The sequence below is a fragment of the Anarhichas minor genome, unplaced genomic scaffold (assembly GCF_050575085.1).
Source record: "Anarhichas minor isolate MPS153535 unplaced genomic scaffold, ASM5057508v1 ptg000001l, whole genome shotgun sequence".
Classification (NCBI taxonomy): Eukaryota; Metazoa; Chordata; class Actinopteri; order Perciformes; family Anarhichadidae; genus Anarhichas; species Anarhichas minor.
In genome coordinates this window covers 2,855,252-2,877,910 of record NW_027466447.1, presented here as the reverse complement: position 1 = coordinate 2,877,910, position 22,659 = coordinate 2,855,252, and the positions used below count along the sequence as shown (strand labels likewise).

At 38.8% G+C, this 22,659-nt stretch overlaps 1 protein-coding gene across 3 annotated transcripts; it reads right to left on the bottom strand.

The window, feature by feature from the left end:
* Positions 1 to 752: 752 nt before the first annotated feature.
* On the bottom strand, positions 753 to 20,430 carry olfm3a (olfactomedin 3a). 3 transcript variants are annotated; one of them, XM_076096775.1, is made up of 6 exons: positions 20,311 to 20,430; positions 5,308 to 5,451; positions 4,732 to 4,887; positions 3,282 to 3,501; positions 1,746 to 1,852; positions 753 to 1,430 (listed from the first exon to the last, which is right to left on the bottom strand). In XM_076096775.1, the coding sequence occupies exons 1-6, from the start codon at positions 20,428 to 20,430 to the stop codon at positions 753 to 755; spliced, it is 1,425 nt and encodes a 474-aa protein (XP_075952890.1). The 3 variants fall into 3 exon arrangements, with proteins under 3 accessions (XP_075952890.1, XP_075954255.1, XP_075953437.1); XM_076098140.1 differs by lacking the exon at positions 20,311 to 20,430 and adding an exon at positions 12,777 to 12,785; XM_076097322.1 differs by lacking the exon at positions 20,311 to 20,430 and adding an exon at positions 5,516 to 5,588 and having other exon boundaries at positions 5,308 to 5,474.
* Between the last annotated feature and the right edge of the window lie 2,229 nt (positions 20,431 to 22,659).

The window sequence follows — 22,659 nt, the reverse complement described above, 5'->3', positions numbered from 1 at the left end:
TTTATCAAAAACAACGTAAAAGACAGATTAATGTTTCAGTGTTGGAATCATAGTTTCCTGATTGGAATAGGCTTGATTCATTACAATCATGGATCAAATAGCAGATGTACATTTTACCAGCCAAAACCATTTTAATGAAATGTACAATATTTTAATTTGAATGAAAATGCACAGGTATTCTCATATGGTTTTCTTTTATAAAAAATACAAATATTCTTACAGTTACATACATGACAGCAATATCTTAAAGGCCACTCTTTAAAAGAATGGCTACTACATTTCATAATTTGCTAGCTTAATGTGGTAGCAAATATGAAGGAGAGGTTGGTTGCCTTTCATTTTTAAATAGTTTTAAATAGACTTTTAAATAGACAGAAATGGAAACACTTTTAGCTGAACAGATTTGCAACAAAACACAGCAATATAATAGGAAATCACTGCAGACAAAATGTGGACATTCATGCAAAAGCTTTCTAGAGTGTTTGGTTGGCATACCCAACAAAGCAAATAAGGCATTCCAGTCGGATCAGCAGCAAAGAAAAAAGTCTAAAAGAAATGTACATCAGTTTTTCCAGTAAGGTATCAAGTCATTGGTGTCCATGCTCAGTTCATCCAAGAATCCAGAGCCACAAATTAGAAAAGTTCAAGTAGTGGCAAGTAAAGACACCATCGTCCATTTTGACTAAAGGAAACATGGAGGTCCTTGTATCACAAATGATGATGCTTTAGTTGTGGTTGGAAAAGTATCGTGTTTAAGAGTCATCATCGGTTTTTATGACATGGAATAGGGTGACATTAAATATTACCTGGTGTCCGTTATTCCAGGCATACAGTGCTCTCTCTTTGGCGTTGTATTCGAGCATGGAGATATGAAAGTACTGGTTGTGGAAAGGAATGTCTATGTATTCGTAACTTGAAGTCTTCGTGGAGTAAGAGTAGTAAACCTTTGCCCCTGACAGGTGAGAGTTAGTGATATAGAGCGTCCCACAGATCATGAATGATTCACCCGCATTCCTTTTGGAGTATTCGGTGTTCCAAGTCTTCAGTACCTGCAGGGTGTCAGGATCTATCTGGGAGACGACGACATTTCCAGCGTTTTGATTGGTCGCGTAAACAACCCACATTCCCAGTTCGTCAGCCATGACATCAATATCGGAGTATCCCCCCCATGTATATGGGTACATGTTGTGGAAGCCGGCGAACTCCAAAGCCCGCTGAGCCAGCACGCTGCCTGTCTCGAAGCTGTACTTGACAATAATGTTGCTCTGGTACTTGTTGTAGTAAAGCGATCCATTGTAGACAATGTGATTGGTTCCCTCCCATTTAAATGGGAGGCTGTAGGTTCGGGAAACCACACCTGCTACAAAGTCGTCCATAGTCTTGAACTCACGCACAATCTTGCTGTTAGTGTAACTGTCCATATACCAAACCTACATCAGAGAAGATGGAGAGAATGGGTGGGGTGAGAACCAGCCGACATCTAATACAACCATCAAAATAAACTATTTCCAACCTCTATTTAAATTATATATATTTTTTAAATGTATGTAATTCTCTTGCATAATGCAGACATGTATTTCAAATGTGTGCAATTTTGGAACATCATTATAGATTAGCAGAAATCAAACCCACTCCATGATAACAAACAATCCCATCTTTAGCTGACATTCTAAAAACACAACACAAATATATACTGTACACACTGCACAGCCCCCAGAAAGCAGTCCCCTACTTTCATAACTCACCCTGTTGTTTCTGGTTAATGCTGCAGGATCAGTCATCCATGCCCCAAACCGGGTTCCAGATGTCTTTATTGTAACAGGTCCAGTGATTTTCATTAATTTCCCACATGCTGTTAATAAAGAAATGCAGCGATAAGATGTGCTGTGGTGGTTTTGGTCTCAAACTAGAATTCTCAAGCCAATTTCATGCCTGTACCACCAGAGAGTGTGCCCTCTGTGCATACTAAGATGGCACTGGCAGTGAGCTGCTTTATTTAACTTGAAGCATAATGGTGCAACTGCTGTTTGTAGTTTCAAGCAGCACAGCTTTCTCATGCTTAGCCCATATTGTTTCCTTTAATGCCCCTCAAGATTATCTATATACGGATCTCACATGTCTTATCATCAAAATCTTTTTGTTTTGCGAACTGCTACATGTAATGTGTAACACTTGGTTTGAGCACAATAAGCAAAGAACATTTTTTGGAACAAAAATGAAATAAAATACTTTACTTACTAGATTTATTTACCAGAAGATGCACCTTTCATGCTAACTTAACCAGTGCCACCCACTCACATTCAAAACTAAAAATATAAGATTTTTATATATCTATATAGTATTTTTTTTAATTTACTTCTCAATTTATGGTCTTATTTAGAAAATAATTGTTGTCGAATGATGACTTCCCTGTAGGATTAGTGATTGCTGTGTTTGTAGATATCAAGTCCAATACCAGCTCCCTTTTCTAACCTATATGAGGCAATTATGGAGTATATGTTACTTTAAACTTTATTAAAATAGTCATATACATACGGGCACATACATATAACTTGACTTCTGGATCTAATCCATCTAAACATTTAAGAGCAGTGCACGGGGAGGGGAGCAACTTGGGCTTCAGCGTTTCCCTCAAAGAAACTTCAACAAGCAGACAGTAAGAGCCGGTGATCGAACCGGCAACCTTATGGTTAAAGGAAGGCCCACTCTCGGTTTTTAAAGAAGGCTTCTTTAAAAGATTTTAGAACATCTTAATGTTTGAAGAGCTGAAGGCTGTCAATACACCATGTCCACAAGAACAAAAACGAATTGCTTCTTTTCTTCAATGGCATGGGATCGAGGTGAAAACACAATGCCATTAAACACATTTTTTAAAAGGAGCATATTTTTGGTGTGAGATGTAACACAACAGAGAAAAGCATTACAGCAACTAAAAGTGGGATTCTAATAGTTACCTACTGTACACAGGTGAAGTCTAATGAACACTGGTCATACTAGTTTGTGGTCTTATACTTCGTAACTACAAGGAAGTCAGGCTACAGAGTTGTCTTTTAAGATCTACATTTCTCCTTTGGTTATTTTCTTCAGCAGCAGCAACAGCTGTATACAATGAGGACAAAAGACTATTATGATAGTGATGTAGTTGTTTCAATTCATGAAATCATGCAACCACTATTGTAATGCCACTAGTAATATTAATTCACCAGTACCATTGCCAGCACTATCCCCAATAAGACAATAAAAATCACTGCACACTCACACAGGCAGTGTTCACCACTTACTTAGTTTGCCCATACAGCTGCGGAGCCTGCTGTCCAGTCGTAGGACCCGCTGATAGAGCTCATCGTAGTCAAAGGCCCCAAGCTCCTCCTGGATACCTGTCAGCACTGCCGATAAGTTCCTGATCTCCTCCTTGAAGTGGGAAATGAGCGCAGCATCCATCTTGTACTGCTCCAGTACAGGGATCAAGGGCTTCAGCTCGTCCATCTTGTCCTTAAGCTCCTGCAGAAGTGACAGTGACAGAATGGAAAACGGAGAGAGGTGGTACAATGTAAATAAGTGTGATGGTCAGGGACAAACAAAACTACAGTTTGTTTGACAGAGGAGCAAGCCCCGCACATATTAAGTATTTGCTATCAGAAGAATATAACGGCATACCCACTGTGGAGACTGTGCCACTGGTGACTGATTAGGAATTAAACACGTATCCCTTGTTGCTTCAGTGCTCTTTATATAATGTTAGCATATGTAGTCCCAAGAGACAGTAAGTGAATAGTGTTATTCATCAGGAGAAAACAGACTGACCTTGTGCTGTATGAAGCACCTAATGGAACTATTAGCCAACCATGAAGAAATTAGCTTTTCATTATTTATCCATGCATTTACCCTTTCAACTTGTGATAAACCACAATTATCCACCATGTATTTACAAGGTTAACTAAAACATATCTATTCCTGTGTTTAACTATTCCGATTTGTTCTTAAACCATGTCTTTATCTCATTCTTGCCATGCTGGTGGTTGTTCCACACAGTTCTCATTCAGTGTCTTGCAACTTGCCACATTAGAGATATCCCTACTCCCATACCAGCTGTCCAGTGCAATCCACACAGGACAACTGCAGCAGGAAAACAACTTCTGAAATAACCGGAGATTGCAAGCGCTTTCTGAATTAGAGAGCTTCTTTTGTGGTGTATGTATTCTTTATTTTCATGTACAGACAAAAGGTCTGCATGCTGACAAAGAAGTTATATAGGCTCCTCAGCTCTTATCCTGGCTATTCTCAACAGCTCAAATAGCAGGGACTATTATTAGCACTGACATAAAGGATGAGGAGACTTGATAACACCTTCATGTCAGGGCAGTAACTATGACTGTATGAAAACCATTGTTACACAACGGTTTTCATCCAGTGGTTTTAGGGGGATGTGTGCCGTTCTATTTCTTGGCCAAGAGCAGTGACTTTCAGAAGTTGCCTTCAGACAGAGCCAGTCTGGTAGTCTCCCCGTTTCCAGTCTTTATGCTGAGCTAAGCTAACCAGCTGCTATAGCTGTAGTCTCATATTTACCATGAAGACATTGAGAGAGGTATCGATCCTCTCAAAAAGAAGTGTAATGGCATTTGTGAAATGAATGTCGCATGAAAACGTTTCAGCTAAATATAGAGAAACTAAGAAAAGATCGCTTGAACATTTGATTAAACCAGGCAGTGATTAAACGAGAGTGAAGAATACCTGGAAGTTTCGGGCTATGATGGATTTCCTGTCATCCTCAATCTGTCTGAACTTGGTCCTCAGGCCCTTCATCTGGTTTTCCATCTTTATGACATATTGGAAATCCCTCTGAGTGCGCAGGTTCAGCACCTCAATGGACTGAGACATGTTCTGCACCTAGAATAAAACAATGATCAAAAATCACCCCAAACAGGGTTAGTAGTCACAAATCAACATTTAGCAGTATAGTGTAGTTTAGTATAGTATAGTACAGTAAAGTATACTATAAACTTGACATGTGAAGTGAGGATGACTTTCTCTCGCTTCTTTGTTTTCGCTGCAACAAATTGAAAGACACTTTGATGTGTTTTCCCTGGTGAGGCTGTGTGTTGCCTGAATGTGTGACGGGCTAATTTTGAAAAAGAACAAACGCACATGATAAAACATGCTTTAAGACGAGCATTACACTCCTCAAAAGAACAATAAAGCTTGCAGAGCTTTATCCCTTCGTAATTCCCATCTTTAACAGAAGAGTGTGTGCTTCTGTGTGCTCATGCTGCACTGGGGTGGTATAAATCCCCTTTTATATGCGCTTACCTTCTCTAGTAGCTGGCGGAGCTGTCTGCTCTTGGCATCTCTGGAGCACAGGCTCTGTTCTGGTGCCACCACTGTGCAGATGCAGCGCCCATCAGCATCCTGGGCCGAGCTGTACACCTGCCAGCCCTCCTTTGGGCCGATAGTCTGCAAGCACAAATATATACGCACTAAGATTAGATCGATATTTTAGATCATGTTTCGTATGTATTATCATTGAGTTCATATTTATGTGACACCTGTTCTCTTTGGAAAGCTGGTAACATCAAGTAATTCTCAGCGTAGCAACAATGATATGGTGCTACATATGCGTCCACTTTGAAAAAACCTATACAGACAATGCCAGTGCTTTAGGCTATACACCTAAAGCACATATAAATACATTTAACAAAAAGTTATGGAAGACTTTTTTTTAGGTTGAGGGAAGTCAAGCCTTCTCTCAGGTCTGGATCATGGACAAAATGTATAGACATGTGACTGCCTCCACTCTAAAACACCTGTAGGCTGTCTGCCCTTAAACTTGCAGATTTCTACCAGGTGAAACATTGTACTTAGTATTACATGTTGAGTTGATATGTTGCCTGGTCTTCTGTCTGTTAGAAGGGATTGACAAGTGCATGTCTTTGTTAACAAAGTCCTGATCTTCACTGTTTGGATGCGCAGCTTACACAGCCTACCTGGACAAGCGAAACAGATATCCTTCATGTTTTAATGGTTGTAGTCACAGCTGTGTGAGACAACACTACACAGTGGATGTGCTATCATCAACCAAGCTTATTTTGTACCATGACCTGTAACCCCACAGAGTACGACATGTTCCTTGGCCTTTTAAATAATGTTAATGCTGGGTTACCACTGTAGCTAGTAAGCTATTAGTCAAACATGCTAACATTTACAGAACACATCCTTACACTGTGTTTTACGCCTTGTGTTTTTGGTTTGGAAAAAGGCCAAAAAAAAGGCACCACCCTCAAAACCTTTATATACAGAGTATCGCTCTTCATTCAGACTTCAGCTTGACAGACCTGCTTTGCCTAGCTAATGAGGGGTTTTAGTGTATGGTCAATCTTGTGCAGTGCATTATTTTTCATAACTGCATGGGTCCGAGTATAATATTTATAACATGCCCATTTATAACCAATCAAAATCTTAGTTTTGTTTATTTATGCGGTTCTTTTGACAATACAGTGACTTTCTCAAACTCTAGCTTAAGTTATTTTCCTGTTACTATATTTCAGTCACACCACTATGTTAAAACTGCGGGGTTACGTAAAGACAATGCACAACATTTTTCCATTCAGAATCAAGTGTTCTCCATTTACATTACACAGTGCACTTTAAAAACTTCAGACATAAACTTTGAGCAACTTCAAGTACTTTTTCTCAATTATTCATAGGAACTGTGGCCATGCAGTCTCTAGCAATAGAGGGATTTAGCTGACGCTTCAATCAAGCAAAAGCAGACAAACAAGCCGGAAGATGCTTTTGTACTCATATAAATATTCATGTTCTTTGTCACCAAGGACTTTGATGGTAAACCTGGACATCCACTATAACCTGAGTGACATATCTTAAGAAAAGGAAGAAGTAAGTTAGGAAGAAGGGGGGTTTATGAACAAGTAGAATAGTTAAAGAGGTGGTTATGAAGGAAAACAGTATGCTGAAAAAAAAAAACATGAAAACAGGACAATGCTGACAAAAAACAAGAAAGAGGACTTGACTGTCAATTAGGGGGAAAGAGATAGAGGTAGGAGAGTATGTGTGCAGGCACGTCACGACAGAGAAATACGAAGGCAGCAAGCATAAGATGATGAGATGGGGTGAGGAATAAACAGGAAGGGCGCCAATGTGTACTGAGGAGAAAATGAAGGAAAACAGACAGAAGTAAAAATAAATAGGCAAATATATGGCATTGACAGAACAGTCCATCTCACCGATGCTTACCTATTAAAAATCGATTAAAAGATCACTTATTAATGCATGACGGCACAGACATAAAAGGGTGGTTCCATACAAGCACCGACTAGTTATTTAATTAGCCAAATTATTAGTTTATCACACACAAGGAGCAACATGTTTTACCTTGTCTAGTTCAATAACATTGCATTTTACTCATGAAACTATGTTGTTGATGAGACAAAGACTAATTTTTCAATATGCTCTATCTCTCGCTACGTTAGATAGAAGAAGATCAGACCCCTAGGCTAGAATGGTTTCACAGAGATTCACGCCAAAGTCTAGTCATTAATCATCCTCACAAAACAGCATACAGCAGCTCAAAGCTCTCCCCAGCCGCTCGGCAGAAGAGTTTTCTTCTCTGCACAGGCATGACTTACACACACACACACACACACACACACACACACCCACACACACGCACGAGTGGTTACAAACAGCATGTTCTGCACACACAGACACATAACAAGTTGCCAAGACACATTTGTGTTTTCTCTGTAGTTCTCTTCTTGATCTAGTCTTTCTTGGCCATGGTTAGACTAATGGTCATTTTAAGGCTACTGTATATGTAGTAGTCATCAATACCTTTGAAGAGAAGTTGCCAACAGACAATATTTTGTGTCAATATTCAATATGTAAACCAGAAAACAACAGCCAGATGTATCACTCCTCCATGTTTTATCAAAAAAGGGATCCTGTGGTTATCTGGCCACTAGCCCAATCAGCACTAAGATGCATTAACGCTTTCTATAACTCTTACCAGATTCATTACGTCAATCAAAAATTTACATTTATTTTGACTAGGCTGTAAACTAATAATCTCACTTCCTGGTGGTTTTAGAAGTTTCTTCTTTAAAAAATGACACATAATAAGGTGTTTCATTGCAGCCAACCAGGGTTCCCGTCAGTAAGTCCGGCGGAAGTTGACTCCCTGCCGGGGCCTAAGCATTGGGGAGATGATTTTTTTAATCTAAAATTATACAAGTAGCAAACTCCTTTAACCTCTTTAATTAACTGCACACTTGCTAACGTTACGCTACACACACAACCTACACACTGATTCCTTAAAAGAGGGAGAGACGATGAGTATGCAGTAGCAGTAACAGCGCTTTACTACAAACCATCATTTTGCCCAATTGTTTGTTATGGCATCCACCCAACATCCAACAGGGTTATCTGATATTGACCTGTTATTTGAAAAACAGGCCTCTATTTCCCAATGATTGAATACAACTTACTGACTAAAAGATTGTAAGACAGTCCAATAGCCACTAATAATGAATGATCATGACTTTATTACTTTTATTGCTGCACACAAGGTCAGTCTCACTTATTAAAGCCAAGAGTGACATCTGGCCAACTGTTACCTCTCCATGGTGGCGTGATTATACATCTATCTATATGACACAGGATACACTAATAGGCTGAGGAAATGTAATGTTACTTTAAGTTTTTGATAAGACTGTTTCTATGCATGCTGTACTAAGATCTTCTCTGGCCAGATTTGCGTTGTAATAGACTTATATATTCAAGTAAGGACAACTGGGGTTCATAGAGTTATTATTTTAACCGTCAGTGACGACTGCCTTGAAGCACAAGTTTTCCACACCAGGACTGGGGGTATTCTTAAAATAATCTGATGTGGACAGGCCACAGGTTTATTGTTTTGTGTTGTGTGACTGTGGGGTTTATTGCAGGACTAGTTTACTGTAAGTGCTTGACTTAGCCTAATATTGCTAAAAGGTTACTAAAATATGCTATTAATAAATGTATATATTAGTAGCATGTGTAGCCAGTGTACTCCTGTAATACTGTATTTGCTGTAGCTAATTGTAGTCCCATTGGAAGAAAGCGTTTTTTTATTCGTTGTTTTACCACAGTCTAAAATTGCTTAGCAACCTTGCCATCAATATTCATGGTCCCCAGACGATGAATCACAGTTACTTTGGTGATCAGTTACTTTTTGCTCCCTCTGCATTTTCTTGATGATTTGGCAGACATGGTCATGATTACCGGACGACGTATCTTCATGACTTTGAACTCCCCTGACTTTTGCTCTGGAGTTACCATGACACTGGCATTTGTGGTTTTAAAAGAAATGTCTCATCAACTATTGGATGGATTGCAATGACATTTTGTACAGACCTTTATGCTGCTCTCAGGATGAATTGTAACACCTTCTGATCTCTTAACCTTTCGTTTAGTGTCATCATCAGGTCAAACCTTAATGTGTCGAATACTTTAGTTTATGAACAAATTGTCACGAATTCCCCTTCATATCAGTTTGTTTTCATCCTGTCTGCTTGCTATATTAACTCTCCTGTCATTTCAGATCCTACCATTCACACCTGATCACCTCTCATTCCCCTCACCTGGTCCTCCACACCCTTCTCACCTGCAGCCCATTCCCTGATTAGCCCTCACTATTTAGGTCCCCTCACTTGCACTTGTTCCCTGCCAGATTGTCTTGTGTGTTATTGCCAAGTTCTCCAGCGTATCTTTATATTGTTCCTGCTCTGCCTGTTCCGACCCTGTCTGCCTGTTTTCGACCTTGGATTTTTGCCTGCCCCTTATTGGATTTGTTCGCCTGTTTGACTGACCTCCTGGTTTTGACCCTTCCTGAACTCAAGTAAAAGAACTGAACTTGTATCTTGTCTCGGAGTTGTGCTTTTGGGTTCTAGTATCTGTAATCCTTACACAAATACCTACAAAACTTGTCATTCCCTTAAAAATAAAAAAAGATTTATATATATTTACAAACAGCTAGCAGCCTATATGCCAAAGATCTTTCCTTTACTCTGGTGACTCTTCACAGCCATGAAGACAGCAGGTATCTCTTCCATCTCCAGTCTCCAATCACAAGTATGCACAACAGATCTACTGGCTAAGTTTAGATTTTTTTGCACCAGTCTGTTGCAAAATAACCACAGACGCGTCCGTTCTTATGTGTCATAATTGTACAGTTTGTACTGCAGAGTTAAGCGTATGCACGGTTCCATCAATTAAAAACATCTCTCTCCGCAGCCAACTCCCTGAGGCCCATCCCTTACTGCCAGTCCTCCCCTGTGTCTCCATCCAAACCACCTGGTAACCAGGGCAACTCTGCATACATCATTTTCTTTTTAATGAGTCTGTCCAAAATGTTGCCTGCAGCTCTGCATTCTCAATTGATAGATATGTGGCCGTGATAGGCAACACAATTAAAAGGAGATTATTTGTGTTACATTTCATAGTATAATTCCAAGAAACAAAAGATCATTATTTGTAAAAAAGCAATTTATTTGTGGCTCATTATCAGGATCAGGAGATAAAGCAGGCAACTTTCAAAGATTGTCAGCAAGTATTTGCTGTTCTAAATACTGAAAATTAAGTATATCATTTATGAAATAAGATTGGTAGACTTGCCAACCTGTTACGACCTGTAATAGTTGGACTTCCTCATTGCCAGTAAGTACATTTATTGAAGGTGTTAGATTAAAATAGAAGATGTATGTACGTTTTCTTGGAATTAAACATCATAGGTTTGAGTGATAAACCTATTTTATTGTCATTTGTTAAGTTCCATCAGCAATGACCAGCCACCACTGTTGTTATTTTCATCTGTACAGCTTTGTTTGCTCACAGCTGACATGCTGTACAAAAGTGGACTTGATTTTCCAAATCTTGGATCACTTGGTAAAAACATGCAAAGTCAACAGCACCCACAAAGCATAAACAAGAATTTTAATGAATTTCTCCGTGTGGAAGATTTCATGCTCTTCCCAGCAGACAGGTATCCTGCCAATTACACACCTGATTGAATCCATTTTGCTGTTTTATTCTGTCATCAACATCTGTTTTACTTTGCCTACTTCACACTTAATCATTTCTTAGTCCTCATCAAGCTTTTGTGTGATTGAGGAAAACTCGGAGGGGGTTGATGAGGCAGTGAGAGTGAATGGATAGGTGAATATGGGTAAAATGGTTAAGACCGAGTCAGTGAGTGATGTCAGGGAGACTTAGCTGCAGTCATCAGATCCGAATCACTTGCTTTGCCCTCACCCGTGACCGTGAGACATTTACGATTACAGTTTTAAAAACACTGGTGAAAGAGGAGGAATATTAGGTCGGGTTGCTTCCTGCTTTACATTTTCATGCACATTATCAGTTCAAAGTAAAATATCTTTGTTTTGTCTGTGTCATCTTGTCTTTTTTGCGTTGCATGCATTTTTGTTATTTTTTAACAATTTTAGATAAATGAGTTCTGAGGATAATCCAATTTACTTGCTATGTATACTTAAGAATCTTTCTACACTTGAGTAACATTTCTATAAAATCACAACACATCTAACTTGATAGAATATATTTTTGCAGCAAAACTAGTTGGACTCTAGCAGATGAACTATTCTGTTTAGTGCTAAGTGAATCTGTTTTAGCCACTGCCAAGATTCACAGTAAGTCCATATACTGTAGATGACTGTCTGCACCGTAAATATATCCCCGCCCTGCTGAGCATGGCCTTGGTCTCTTAAACTTATTTTTTTGTCGGGTCTCATGATTGCTGATTCCATTTGCTATACTGTATGGGTCTGGCAATTGGAGGAACTCCCCAGAGGAATACCACAGGTGAGATGAGAGGCTTCAGTGGCAGAAATCAATGTGTTATAGATACAGTCTAGATAAACAGCTTGAGAGGCATCCAAATATCCCAAGCATCATCTGGAGCTGCAGACAGGCAACAAATGGACACAAATAGTCTAATTCTAGGTAGCCATTATTATTGTTTTGCCACTGGAGTGTAACATATGCTAGTGCAAGCTTACTCTCAGCAGGCCATTCCTCAAGTGGCACCTTCCTCCCCACAGCTGTCAGACAAACTGGTGGATGCTATAAGGTGATAGACTGAAAACATCTCTTATAAGTCATTCATGCTTTTACAACTTCACTCGCTTACATCATCTGTTTAGATCTTTAAAGCAGTTACGAGACAGGATAAACAAACGTGTTGGGAATTAGTCATGCATCTACTTTGCTTTGCATTGACCTGCTTTCAACTCAGCAGGTTAGAATAATGCATTGTGTGATATTAAAACTTTATAAAAACAGCCCTATTAGTACATTTACAGACAAATCCATGTGTCAGTGATGCCGATAAAGCTAAATCTTATATCACAGTTAGGCTGCCGTCCTGCCTGCCACAAGACAGAGACCTAAACAGATGCTATCTATCCAGTCATCTATCAACCTGTCCAAACAAAAAGCCGCCAGGGTATTGGAGGCAAGTGAAGTGGAATGTGCATGTCAGTTCTGTAACTGATGGTCATACTGCTTAAATGAGTTAACATTTTAGCTCTAATGGCAGGGGAAAATAAACTTGCATCTGCAGCCAGCTCTGTAACCAGACTGATGCCGACATCCCAGACAGACAGCTATGACAAATGGTAACACCGCTAAACACAGGCAACAGCCTTCCTGGCAACTATGAACCTGAGACCATAAAGGTTCCAGTAAGATACTGACAAAGAGCTGGTGCATACTATGGAGGGAAAGAGGGAGGGGTAAAAGACACAGCGAAAGAAAATGCCATCGCTTCTCTCAAATGTGACTGTGATGAAAGGCGTGCAGGGAGATCATTTCCTCGAGGTGTTCCCCCTTCTTGCCCATTTTGACCCCAGCAAAGAGAAGATTGAATAGATAATTCTGCAGGAGCTCGGCACATTCTGCCCTAGACAGTCCCTGAATGAGGTACAACATTATCTCGTTCGTACCCTTGTGCTTCTTCTCTAGGGTGTGCTTCAGTGAGTCTTCTGGCTGAATAAGACGACACGTCAGTCATGAGCACCACGGAGGATGATAATGAAACAGTCATCAAACATTATCGGTGGAGTAAAGCCAGTGGACATTTTCGGGCCACACTGAATGCTACATGCATACACAAGCAGAATACTAAGCAGCTGTGACATTGCTCTGACGTACATCTTTTTCTCAATATGCTGAAATGAAGTCGAGGCAGTAAATCAGTGTTACCAAAATGAAAACATAGGATTAGTAAGATAAGTATGGTGTATTTGATGACATTTTACAGCACCCTCATCTTCAGCATTACTCTTTTGGGATTCTCTTCACAGGAGGAGGCCCTGTAATTGGGATTTTTACTTATTATGTTGGTAAATCTAGTGGAGCAGAGTACCGGGATAAGAACCCTTCTTCAATTGAAGCCCAAATCAAATCTATGTCATCAACATGCGCATGTCTCAGCAGCTTTTCGGGGTAAGTGAGAGTATGCTCATTAGTATTACGTAAGAAAAAAAAGTTTTCTGAATCATGGAAAAGGACATTCCTGCCATATTAATGTCACGGAACCTGCAGTTTGTTTAAAAAAAAGATTGCGGCAAAGTTAGTTCACTTGATTATTTCTTCTAACCTTTGAATTTTCTCCTTCTAATTATGCTCTGCAGTGGTGTCAGTAAGGGGACGTTGAAGCTGCGCCTGCAGACTCTTCACTTCAGCCTCCATTCTGATGTAGAAGCAGAAGAGTGTGCGGAAAATAACATAATGCATAAATTAAGGATGTATGTGTTCACACTGGTTTGGTATCAGCGGAGCAATAAGCAATGATCGCAATTACAGGATCTACTAGGATAAAACCGTCAGAGGAATACTTCAAACTCTTAGATACCATTTCATTAGTATGTGCAGTGTATTCCATGACGTCCTTTGAAGTTATATGGCAATTTATTTGCAGTAATTACTTAAACTTATGTCCTATATTTTTACTTCAGTGAATGATTTTATGTTTCTTAGAATACCTTTCAGCAACTTTGAGAGTGCCTTGTTCCTTCACATGTGAGCACGTTATATAGAAACTCACAGTAGCTAGCTGGCTAACTAGTTTGTGGACTCTTTGATGTCGCTGGAGGCTACTGCTGCACTGTATGAGTGGTGAACATGTGTGCAAAATTGTGAGACGAGAAAGAAGCACTCTTTTGGTTTTGAAGATCAGACACCAAAACCGGATGCTTACAATTAACATGTAAGGCTGGTATTGACCTGCACTGTACAGCAGCTGCACTGGGAATCTACAATTGACCGTTCGTACTTCCCCAGAACAATGATTGTCCAATTATGGCTAAGGCGTAGCAGGTCTGTCAAGCTTTGGATTTCTCCACATGTTGAAGCTGTGTGCATGGGGCCATAGCAAGAGTGATACGTGACATCTTATAATATATATTATATATTATAATATATATATATATATTATAATATATATATATATATATATTATAATATATATATATATATATATATTATAATATATATATATATATATATATATATATTATAATATATATATATATATATTATAATATATATATATATATATTATAATATATATATTATAATATATATATATATATATTATAATATATATATATATATATATTATAATATATATATATAATAATATATATATATATATTATAATATATATATATATATATATTATAATATATATATATAATAATATATATATATATATATATATATATATATATATATATATATTATAATATATATATATAATAATATATATATATATATATATATATATATATTATAATATATATATATAATAATATATATATATATATATATATATATATATATATATATATATATATATATATATATATATATATATATATATATATATATATATATATATATATATATATATATATATATATATATTTGTGGAGGGTGGTTTTCTAGCTTTTCAAAGAACAAAAATACAAGAGTGAAGATGTAAATGGAATAGAGAGATAAAGATAAGAGTGTGTTCATCTCATCTAACACAGGCTGCCATTTTTAGAATGCATGGCTTCCAATCTTAATGCCTATAACGAAGTATTGACTTCCAATGAGCACATTGCTAAGCAGCCAAGGCTTAACTAGCTGTACGATGCGATACAAAAGAAATGTGATGTTATTTTAATATATTCTAGAAGCATCATCAACTGCTGAGGATGCTGACTTTTTGCAGTTTTAGCATCAATTGTTTTATATCATGTACGTAACCATCAACATGATTATAAAGACACCATTTACAAGATTCTCGTTTTAAAACGAGTAAGCTAAAGCTGATCAGATCTGCCAAGTTGTCACTTCAGCTGTGAAAACTGATGGTTGCCTGCTATATAACAAGAATCAAGTAACAATTGTCTCCAAAATGTATATTTTATTCATTTTGAGTGGTAAATTTGCCCCAGATATAAGTGTGTATAGCATATAAACTGTGCGAGAATGAAAGGTTTAGCAATAGGACTAAGAAAAGAAAAAAACTTAAAATACACCAAAATACAAAATAGACACATTGCAAGTATTCTTGTGGTATACTTTAAGTTTTAGGTAACCTACATTAAACTCAAACTAAACTCTGCTCTAGTAATTCATCGTCAGCCGAGATCTGCCTCTCTGTCTAAAGCTACTTAATAAGTTATGTTACATTTCATCTTTGCTAGTAAGAAATTAACAAGCAGGCCCATAATCATCTCGCTGGTTGAATGAGTCCAGTATAAATTTATTGGGACCACAAACGTCTTCCACTCCTCTCCAGTCCAGCCTTTCAGCTCTCATCCAGCGATATGCAAGTGATATGGGCTCCGCTTGGGCTGTAATTACTGTAATCATGAGGGCAACAGAGGGAGAGGGTCGTAACTATGCCCCCGGTAGTTTCAACATCATGTCTCAACTCCTGTAATTATGGCTTAGACTATTATTAACTGAGCTGCATTCACCCAGAGGAGTGAAAAAGAGCTCAAAACAGGGGAAAGTCACTTTAAAGACTCATAATCATCGTATATAAAAAGACAGCGATTTTAAGCATTTCATAATGACACACATTAGTATAATCTCTGTTCATGTATATCCTTTCAGATAGAATAGTATGGACTAGACGCCAGAAAAGGGCAAAATGGCACGACGCATGCAAGAACAGAGGACTGTTCAGATGTGCTTATTTGTCACTGTCAGTACTTGGACATCTTATTACTAATCAACAGGATTAATTAACTTGCCTGACAAACATAAGCTCAATTGAATTATTCATAAAATGTTCCTTCCCCACATACCTAACAACTGACACATCCTAAAGCACGTATTAAAAGAAAGTGACAGCAAACTCATTAGAACCTCACACAGACTCAAACCGTCTACCATCTGTCTAAGACCGAGCAGAAAGCGCCATATATTTACCCTGCTGCTGGTATAAACAATTCACATCCATCAGCAGTGGACTTTCTTTATTTCCAGTCCATCAGCTCCGACTACCCCCTCCCTGCTTCAAACATGAAACATGCAGCGTCACAACTAATTACTTTGCTGGCAGTCTTGCAGCTGGCTGTTTGCTTTGTTTGTGTCGACACATATATATTTAGTGGGTGTCATCTTTAATTTGGCCCCCGGTGGAAACGGAGATGTGAAATATTAAATGGTTAATGAAATGTGTAGGTGTTCGCCTACAGCATCTCTCATCTTTTAATATGGCATCTGTGGCAGACAAATTCTGCTACCGAGCCTGAGTGCATCATCCGCAAAAATGCTAATGCAGGCTGGAAAAGAGTCTCAAATAAGTAGAAACAGCATCAGCTCCTGGCAGACGACACCTTCAGCTCAACACACAATCATCTTAGAGAACGCCTTTTTATGTTTCAGATGATTAATGATCAACAGGACGTCCTATTGATGAGAGGACTAAACATTTTTCTCCCCAACCTTTGCAGCTGTGATCATATTTTAGGTCGTATTTTGATCACACACACGATCAAAACATGAAACATTTCAACAGAAGCTGAGGCTGAAAACTGTTAGGTGGTAAATTGGCAAAAGTTACATTTAGATTACAAGTGGATCGGACTTTGTGTGTGAGTGTGACTGCAAGTGTGTGTGTGTGTGTGTATGCCACCTACTCACTGTGGCTAACACAAAGGGCAAGTGCCTACACAAAGCTCCATCCCACTGGCATTGGAACGTAATCCCCAAGAGAAACTGCTCCAAAACATCCACATGATTCACTGTTACTCCAGTTTTGTTCAACATGCACATCATTTGTTTTTTATCCACCAAACATATTGAGGATAATTAAGGTTTGCTAGGAACCTGTTTGCTGTTACTAACCAGCTGTTACTTCGTATCCCAGGGAACAACATGGCACCATTACTGTAAGCACAAAAGCCCTGTCCTAACAATATATTGGTAGGTTTAGCATAGCTGAAATACATTAAGCCCCTCTACAGTATCTACTGCTTCATTTCATTATTAAAAAAGCACATTCAAAATGTCAAGTCATGACTGCTGGTGTAACTGAATTTCAAATGTAGCTAGAATGAGCATACTGGAGATACTGTCTGTATGTGATACTGTAGGTACTGCGATACTGGAAATACGACTTTGGCAGCCTATTTCAGACTGGCATTAACAGATCATAACAAAGAGTTATAATGAAAGACGATATTGAAAAAACACAAATTAACATGATTCAACCTAAAATTTCTAAATTGATTTTTTTTTACCATTAGCTGTGACGATTAAGGAAAGATAGGTCTAGTGAATTTGAAGTGGGCAGTTGAATTCTGGCAGCGGTCTGACGTCAGACTCCTGGAGTCTATTAAGTCTCTCTCTCTCCTCCAATCAATACGTCCTCCAGGTGCAGGATATAATGTGTAATCATAACACACAAATTCCAGTCATCATTTTGATCATGATGAGAGTAACACATTGCCGTTAGCAGTCACTGTGTAATTACCCGGCTGGCACAGACCATAAGGGAAAACTAAATATGCAAATATTTCATTTTCTCACAAAGGCTCCTTTGGGATTTGTAGTGTACAATGCAGAGGTAATATCTGCCAGGATCATGCCACACTACAGCATAGGGGATGCCATACCATTCGCCCCAACTTTAGAAAGTTCATACAGAATAGATCTGTGTTTTAACAGGTTATTTATATATTTTGTGTTGCTAAACTGAACCTATGGAAAAAAAACAAAAAGAGACATTTACTTACATACCAAGAGGCAGAGGCTGCCACCCCTTACTATAATGAACAAAGCCTTGTGTACAACGTCTGACAGCCTGTGAGTGACAGCTTAATAATTTCAAGCTTAGCGTATTACTATAAAAGGTTTGCCTTCCCAGATCTTTATAAACACTGAAGCAGAAAGCAGCGTACTAGCAATTTGCATGCAGGTCTTGCTCCAGCCATATCACATATTCCTCAATGGCAGCGGTGTATTCTATTGATTTAATCAAAACCGATGAAAGATAGAAACTGAACTGAATGATAGTCATCAGAGGTAACCAGGGGTAACACTGCAGAAATGTATTTCTAAAATGTAAAGAGGATGACAGTAGATATCAAGAGCTTTCTGGTAACACAATAACAGAAAGCTGTGCACATGTCTGCGAAGATTATTCTCATTTCTGGTCAATGTATACATTACACTTTCACTGAATTGCTTAACCTATAAAGTGTTGAAAATAACAAAACTGACGGCATCAAAATGCCTTTTCTGTAAGACCACCAGTCACAAAAAAATAAATAATTGGAAATCATAAGAAACTGAAAAAGCAGCAAGGCCTTGGAAGAGCTGAAAACGACAAACTGACAAATTGATTTATCGCCTAACTGTTTAAGGACTATGAGAGGGTCAAGGATCTCAACACTATGTATAAAGCAGTATCTGGTATTGGGTGTATACTCTCCTCAGCATCATTGCGCTCTGCTTAAAAAGGTTCAGACAACTGCATATGAAATGATAATACAATGATGAAATGATAATGTTTTCTCCCATCCTGTGGGTTGCTGCACAGCAAGAGAGCTTGTGTGGTGAAGTGTCAGCACCAGAAGGCAGACAGCTCCACACCCTCACCACCAGAAGACCCAGAGTCACATATTGATTCCTCCATTAATCATAAGGGACTTTGAAAGGAGTTGTCCTGAGTACAAAACTACAAATCACTGTCCATGCAATTCCCTCAAATTTACTTTATGCGATTTGCACAAAGATAAAGCAAATGCTGACAGGAACACAGTATTTAACTCAGACAGAAGAGAGACTGTCTTTGGTGGACAAAGAGGTTTTTCCTCTGAGACGGAGTCTTAGGCATCACCACGTGTTAAAAACAATCAATAGCCTGTGCTGAAATGATTGTCTCGCCCAATGCACTTGCCCTCACAATCTCATCACAACACATATATCTTACAAATAAAAGATGATCCACAAGTGGGCAAGATGGGTGCATAATAGGCTGAAAGTGATTAGTCACAAAGGTATTGTGTTTCAGCATGAATCCAACCTCAGAAATTACAATTAACGCAATGATATTCAGGGAGAGTAAGACGCAGATTCGATGTTCTGCCTTTTATATGCATGATACAGTACTTTATATTTTTTCTTAGAAATAAATACAATGAAAAGCGTTAAATATGTTCTTGCTTGTCGGAGAAAAATGATTTCTGATATAACAGCATTTAAATACCTTCCTGAATGAATAGGGTTTATTTGCCAATTCGCCATACACATGATCCACTAACTAGCACTGCATTTTCAAAAGTTTTAGAATTGATTCATGTTGTTTCAGCCCACCTTTGTGGAGGAGCGCGGCATGCATACTGATTAGCCTACTCCTATTATATTTTAAAATCATTATTATCATGGAAATAAGTGCCGCTTGGTGAATTACACCTCCACCGAAGTGAAGTGCATGCTGTGGATTTGTGAAGCTCTTTAAAATATTGTCTAACCAGCTTTACATTACTGGTGGTAAAAGAAGCAATATTAAACTGTGGGACTTTTGAGTGAAGTTTGGCATGACATCTTCCGTAAAATAATTCTGACACGTATCGGGGCGAGGGTTAGCCCATACTGTATCGATAGGCTACCGGATGAAGCCTATGTCCTAAAACCCGAGTAAAATACAGCCGTAAATAGTGAGCAGCGATTATAACGCTCTGATATGAAACAAGTGGCAGTAAGCGATTATAAAATAACATGCAATAAGAAACTCACCAGAGAGGGGTATAATCCGAAGATGGTGAGGGAGAGGACGGGGTACAGGACGCTCAACAGGACCCGCATGATTACGGGCTCCTGGCAGCCACTTTTCTCCAAGGCGCAGTCCTTTACCATAGAGCTGCTGTCCTCTTGTTCACCTTACCACGTCTCTACTGTAGTCGAGCCACAGAGAGCGCGCTCCGTCGGCGGCACAGGGTCCACACGTTCACCGGCATCACACCCACCGCTCCGTCAAGCACAGCCGAGAAAAAAAAAAGTTTTGAGCGAGGGGGGAAATATTCAAATATTTGAGTTCCAGCAGACTGCGGGGGAGGCGCACCAAGGGTGGATGTGACATCACTCGATGGGTTTATCTATCTACCCACCCATCTGTAGCGTCTTTCTATAGTATCATGTTTCTCCATCTATCCAATACCATGACACTGGGATTTTGATGACCTTCATATTCACCTTCAGATTTTGTACAGTTGTCTTTTAAAATAAGAAACATAAGTGTTTATTTCAGTGCCAATACCTCTTACTATCACTATGCACTCAAGATTCTGCCAAAAAATACATGTGTGTCTGTCATTTAGCTTCTACTCAAATTGCTATGTATAGATGATAACACAACAAAAAACGAACAGCATTGTATCATAAGGAACTAATGGGCTAAATTCCATCAAAACAGAGTATTTTTGAATGTGTATCCGTGAACAAATAGTTTGCATTTGCACAAATGATCTGCTATTGGTGCGGGCCTTTGACACTTAAAAAAGGTCTCATTGATAAAGTGTTCATGTTACAGTGGGCATTGTGCTGGCAGAGATTGACAGCAGGTGCTTCGTGGATATGAATTTGCTCGACAATTTACTCACAATCTCAGGTGTTTTCCCACTTGCTACTCTTTCGCTTGTCTACAATGTACTACCTTTAAGGAAATCAGGAAAAAAGCAGATGGGAAAGAAGTGCAGCAACAACAAAGACCTGATAAGACTGTGGTGTCTCGCATTTTCTCCAAACAGAGGGAAGCAATTGAGGGAGCCTGGTTCTTTATGACTCATTCAGAGCTCGAGCTGAGAGGTTCTTATTTACAATGCTGACGGGTGGGTTCTGCACACATCTGTGGTTACCCTCATACTGTATAGTTTCATGAATATCTCATGCCTGAGATATTCATGGAACTATTCATCAGTGGAGCAGCAGTGGGGAGATGAGATGCCAGTGCGGGCTGGTGTGAAGATGCATGTCTCTGGAAAAGCAGTGGTACAATGCCATGAGATGCATTGCTGCTGGCAGTTGTATTCAGTTGAAGTCTTGATAATCTGGTCATCAGCTCTGTGACATTTTGTTCTGGGGGTTCTCCCACTGTGTCATGAAGAAGAATCTCTCCACAAATCTCTCATCACAGCAGCAATGCATTTCTTACTTTCTGGCCTGTAGCTCCTTTATATTCAGTTACACGTCTATCAAAACACAAAGTCAGTATAGCTTTATGCGTGCTTTTTTTCTGGTCTGGTAGTTCCTCGTGAAAATGTTGACCCATAGGGATCACTAGAAATATAACACAAACAGATTAAAGTAATGCACCAATTGAAGATTGTTCAATGGGATTATCCATGTTTTCTTGTAAACTTGGGTTTTCACTTTAACATAGACGGTTGGCATGGAGTGAGAATAGGCAACCATTTCAAAATGAACAGAATTTTTGCCAGCTTTGTATCTAAATACATTTTCAATGACATGGAGCTGCATGTACTGTATGGCGACGATTGATAACAATGTACATGAAAACAATCCCCCAGTGGACAAATGCTACAGACTTTGATAATTGCCCTGACGTTTGCTCTCTGAGCCACCAGCAGGTAAACACTTTTGGCTTTTGGTCTTTTAAAAAAAAAAAAAAAAAAAAAAAAAAAAAGTATTGAATGGATTGCCAAGAAAATACATGATGTATACGCGGAGCTGCTAGAATGGATGTAGACTCTTAGTCTTGTTGAATCTGCAGAGAGTGAGCAGAGTATGGAATAGAAATGAGTATAAAAAAAAAAATCCTACTAACATGTAAACACTCTACTGGAAGTGTGTTGGAGGAATTATTGTTCTGTAGAAAGACTGTGGCTTTGCAGAGGACTCTCAACTTGTGTTTAGTTGCACTAACAAGACACCTAAAGTTGGTGTGGGAATAGACTGAAGTGGTGACCAAGCGTTCCGTTACTCAGTGAGTATGAAAGACTTGGGGCCTTTATAACTAAGAGAAACCTTCTATATGGGTAACTAAAGACCCACTCAACCTTTACATTGACAAAGTGGGCTGAATGTTGTTCCTTATGTCACGGGGCATGATGGAGGACTCAAACGCAG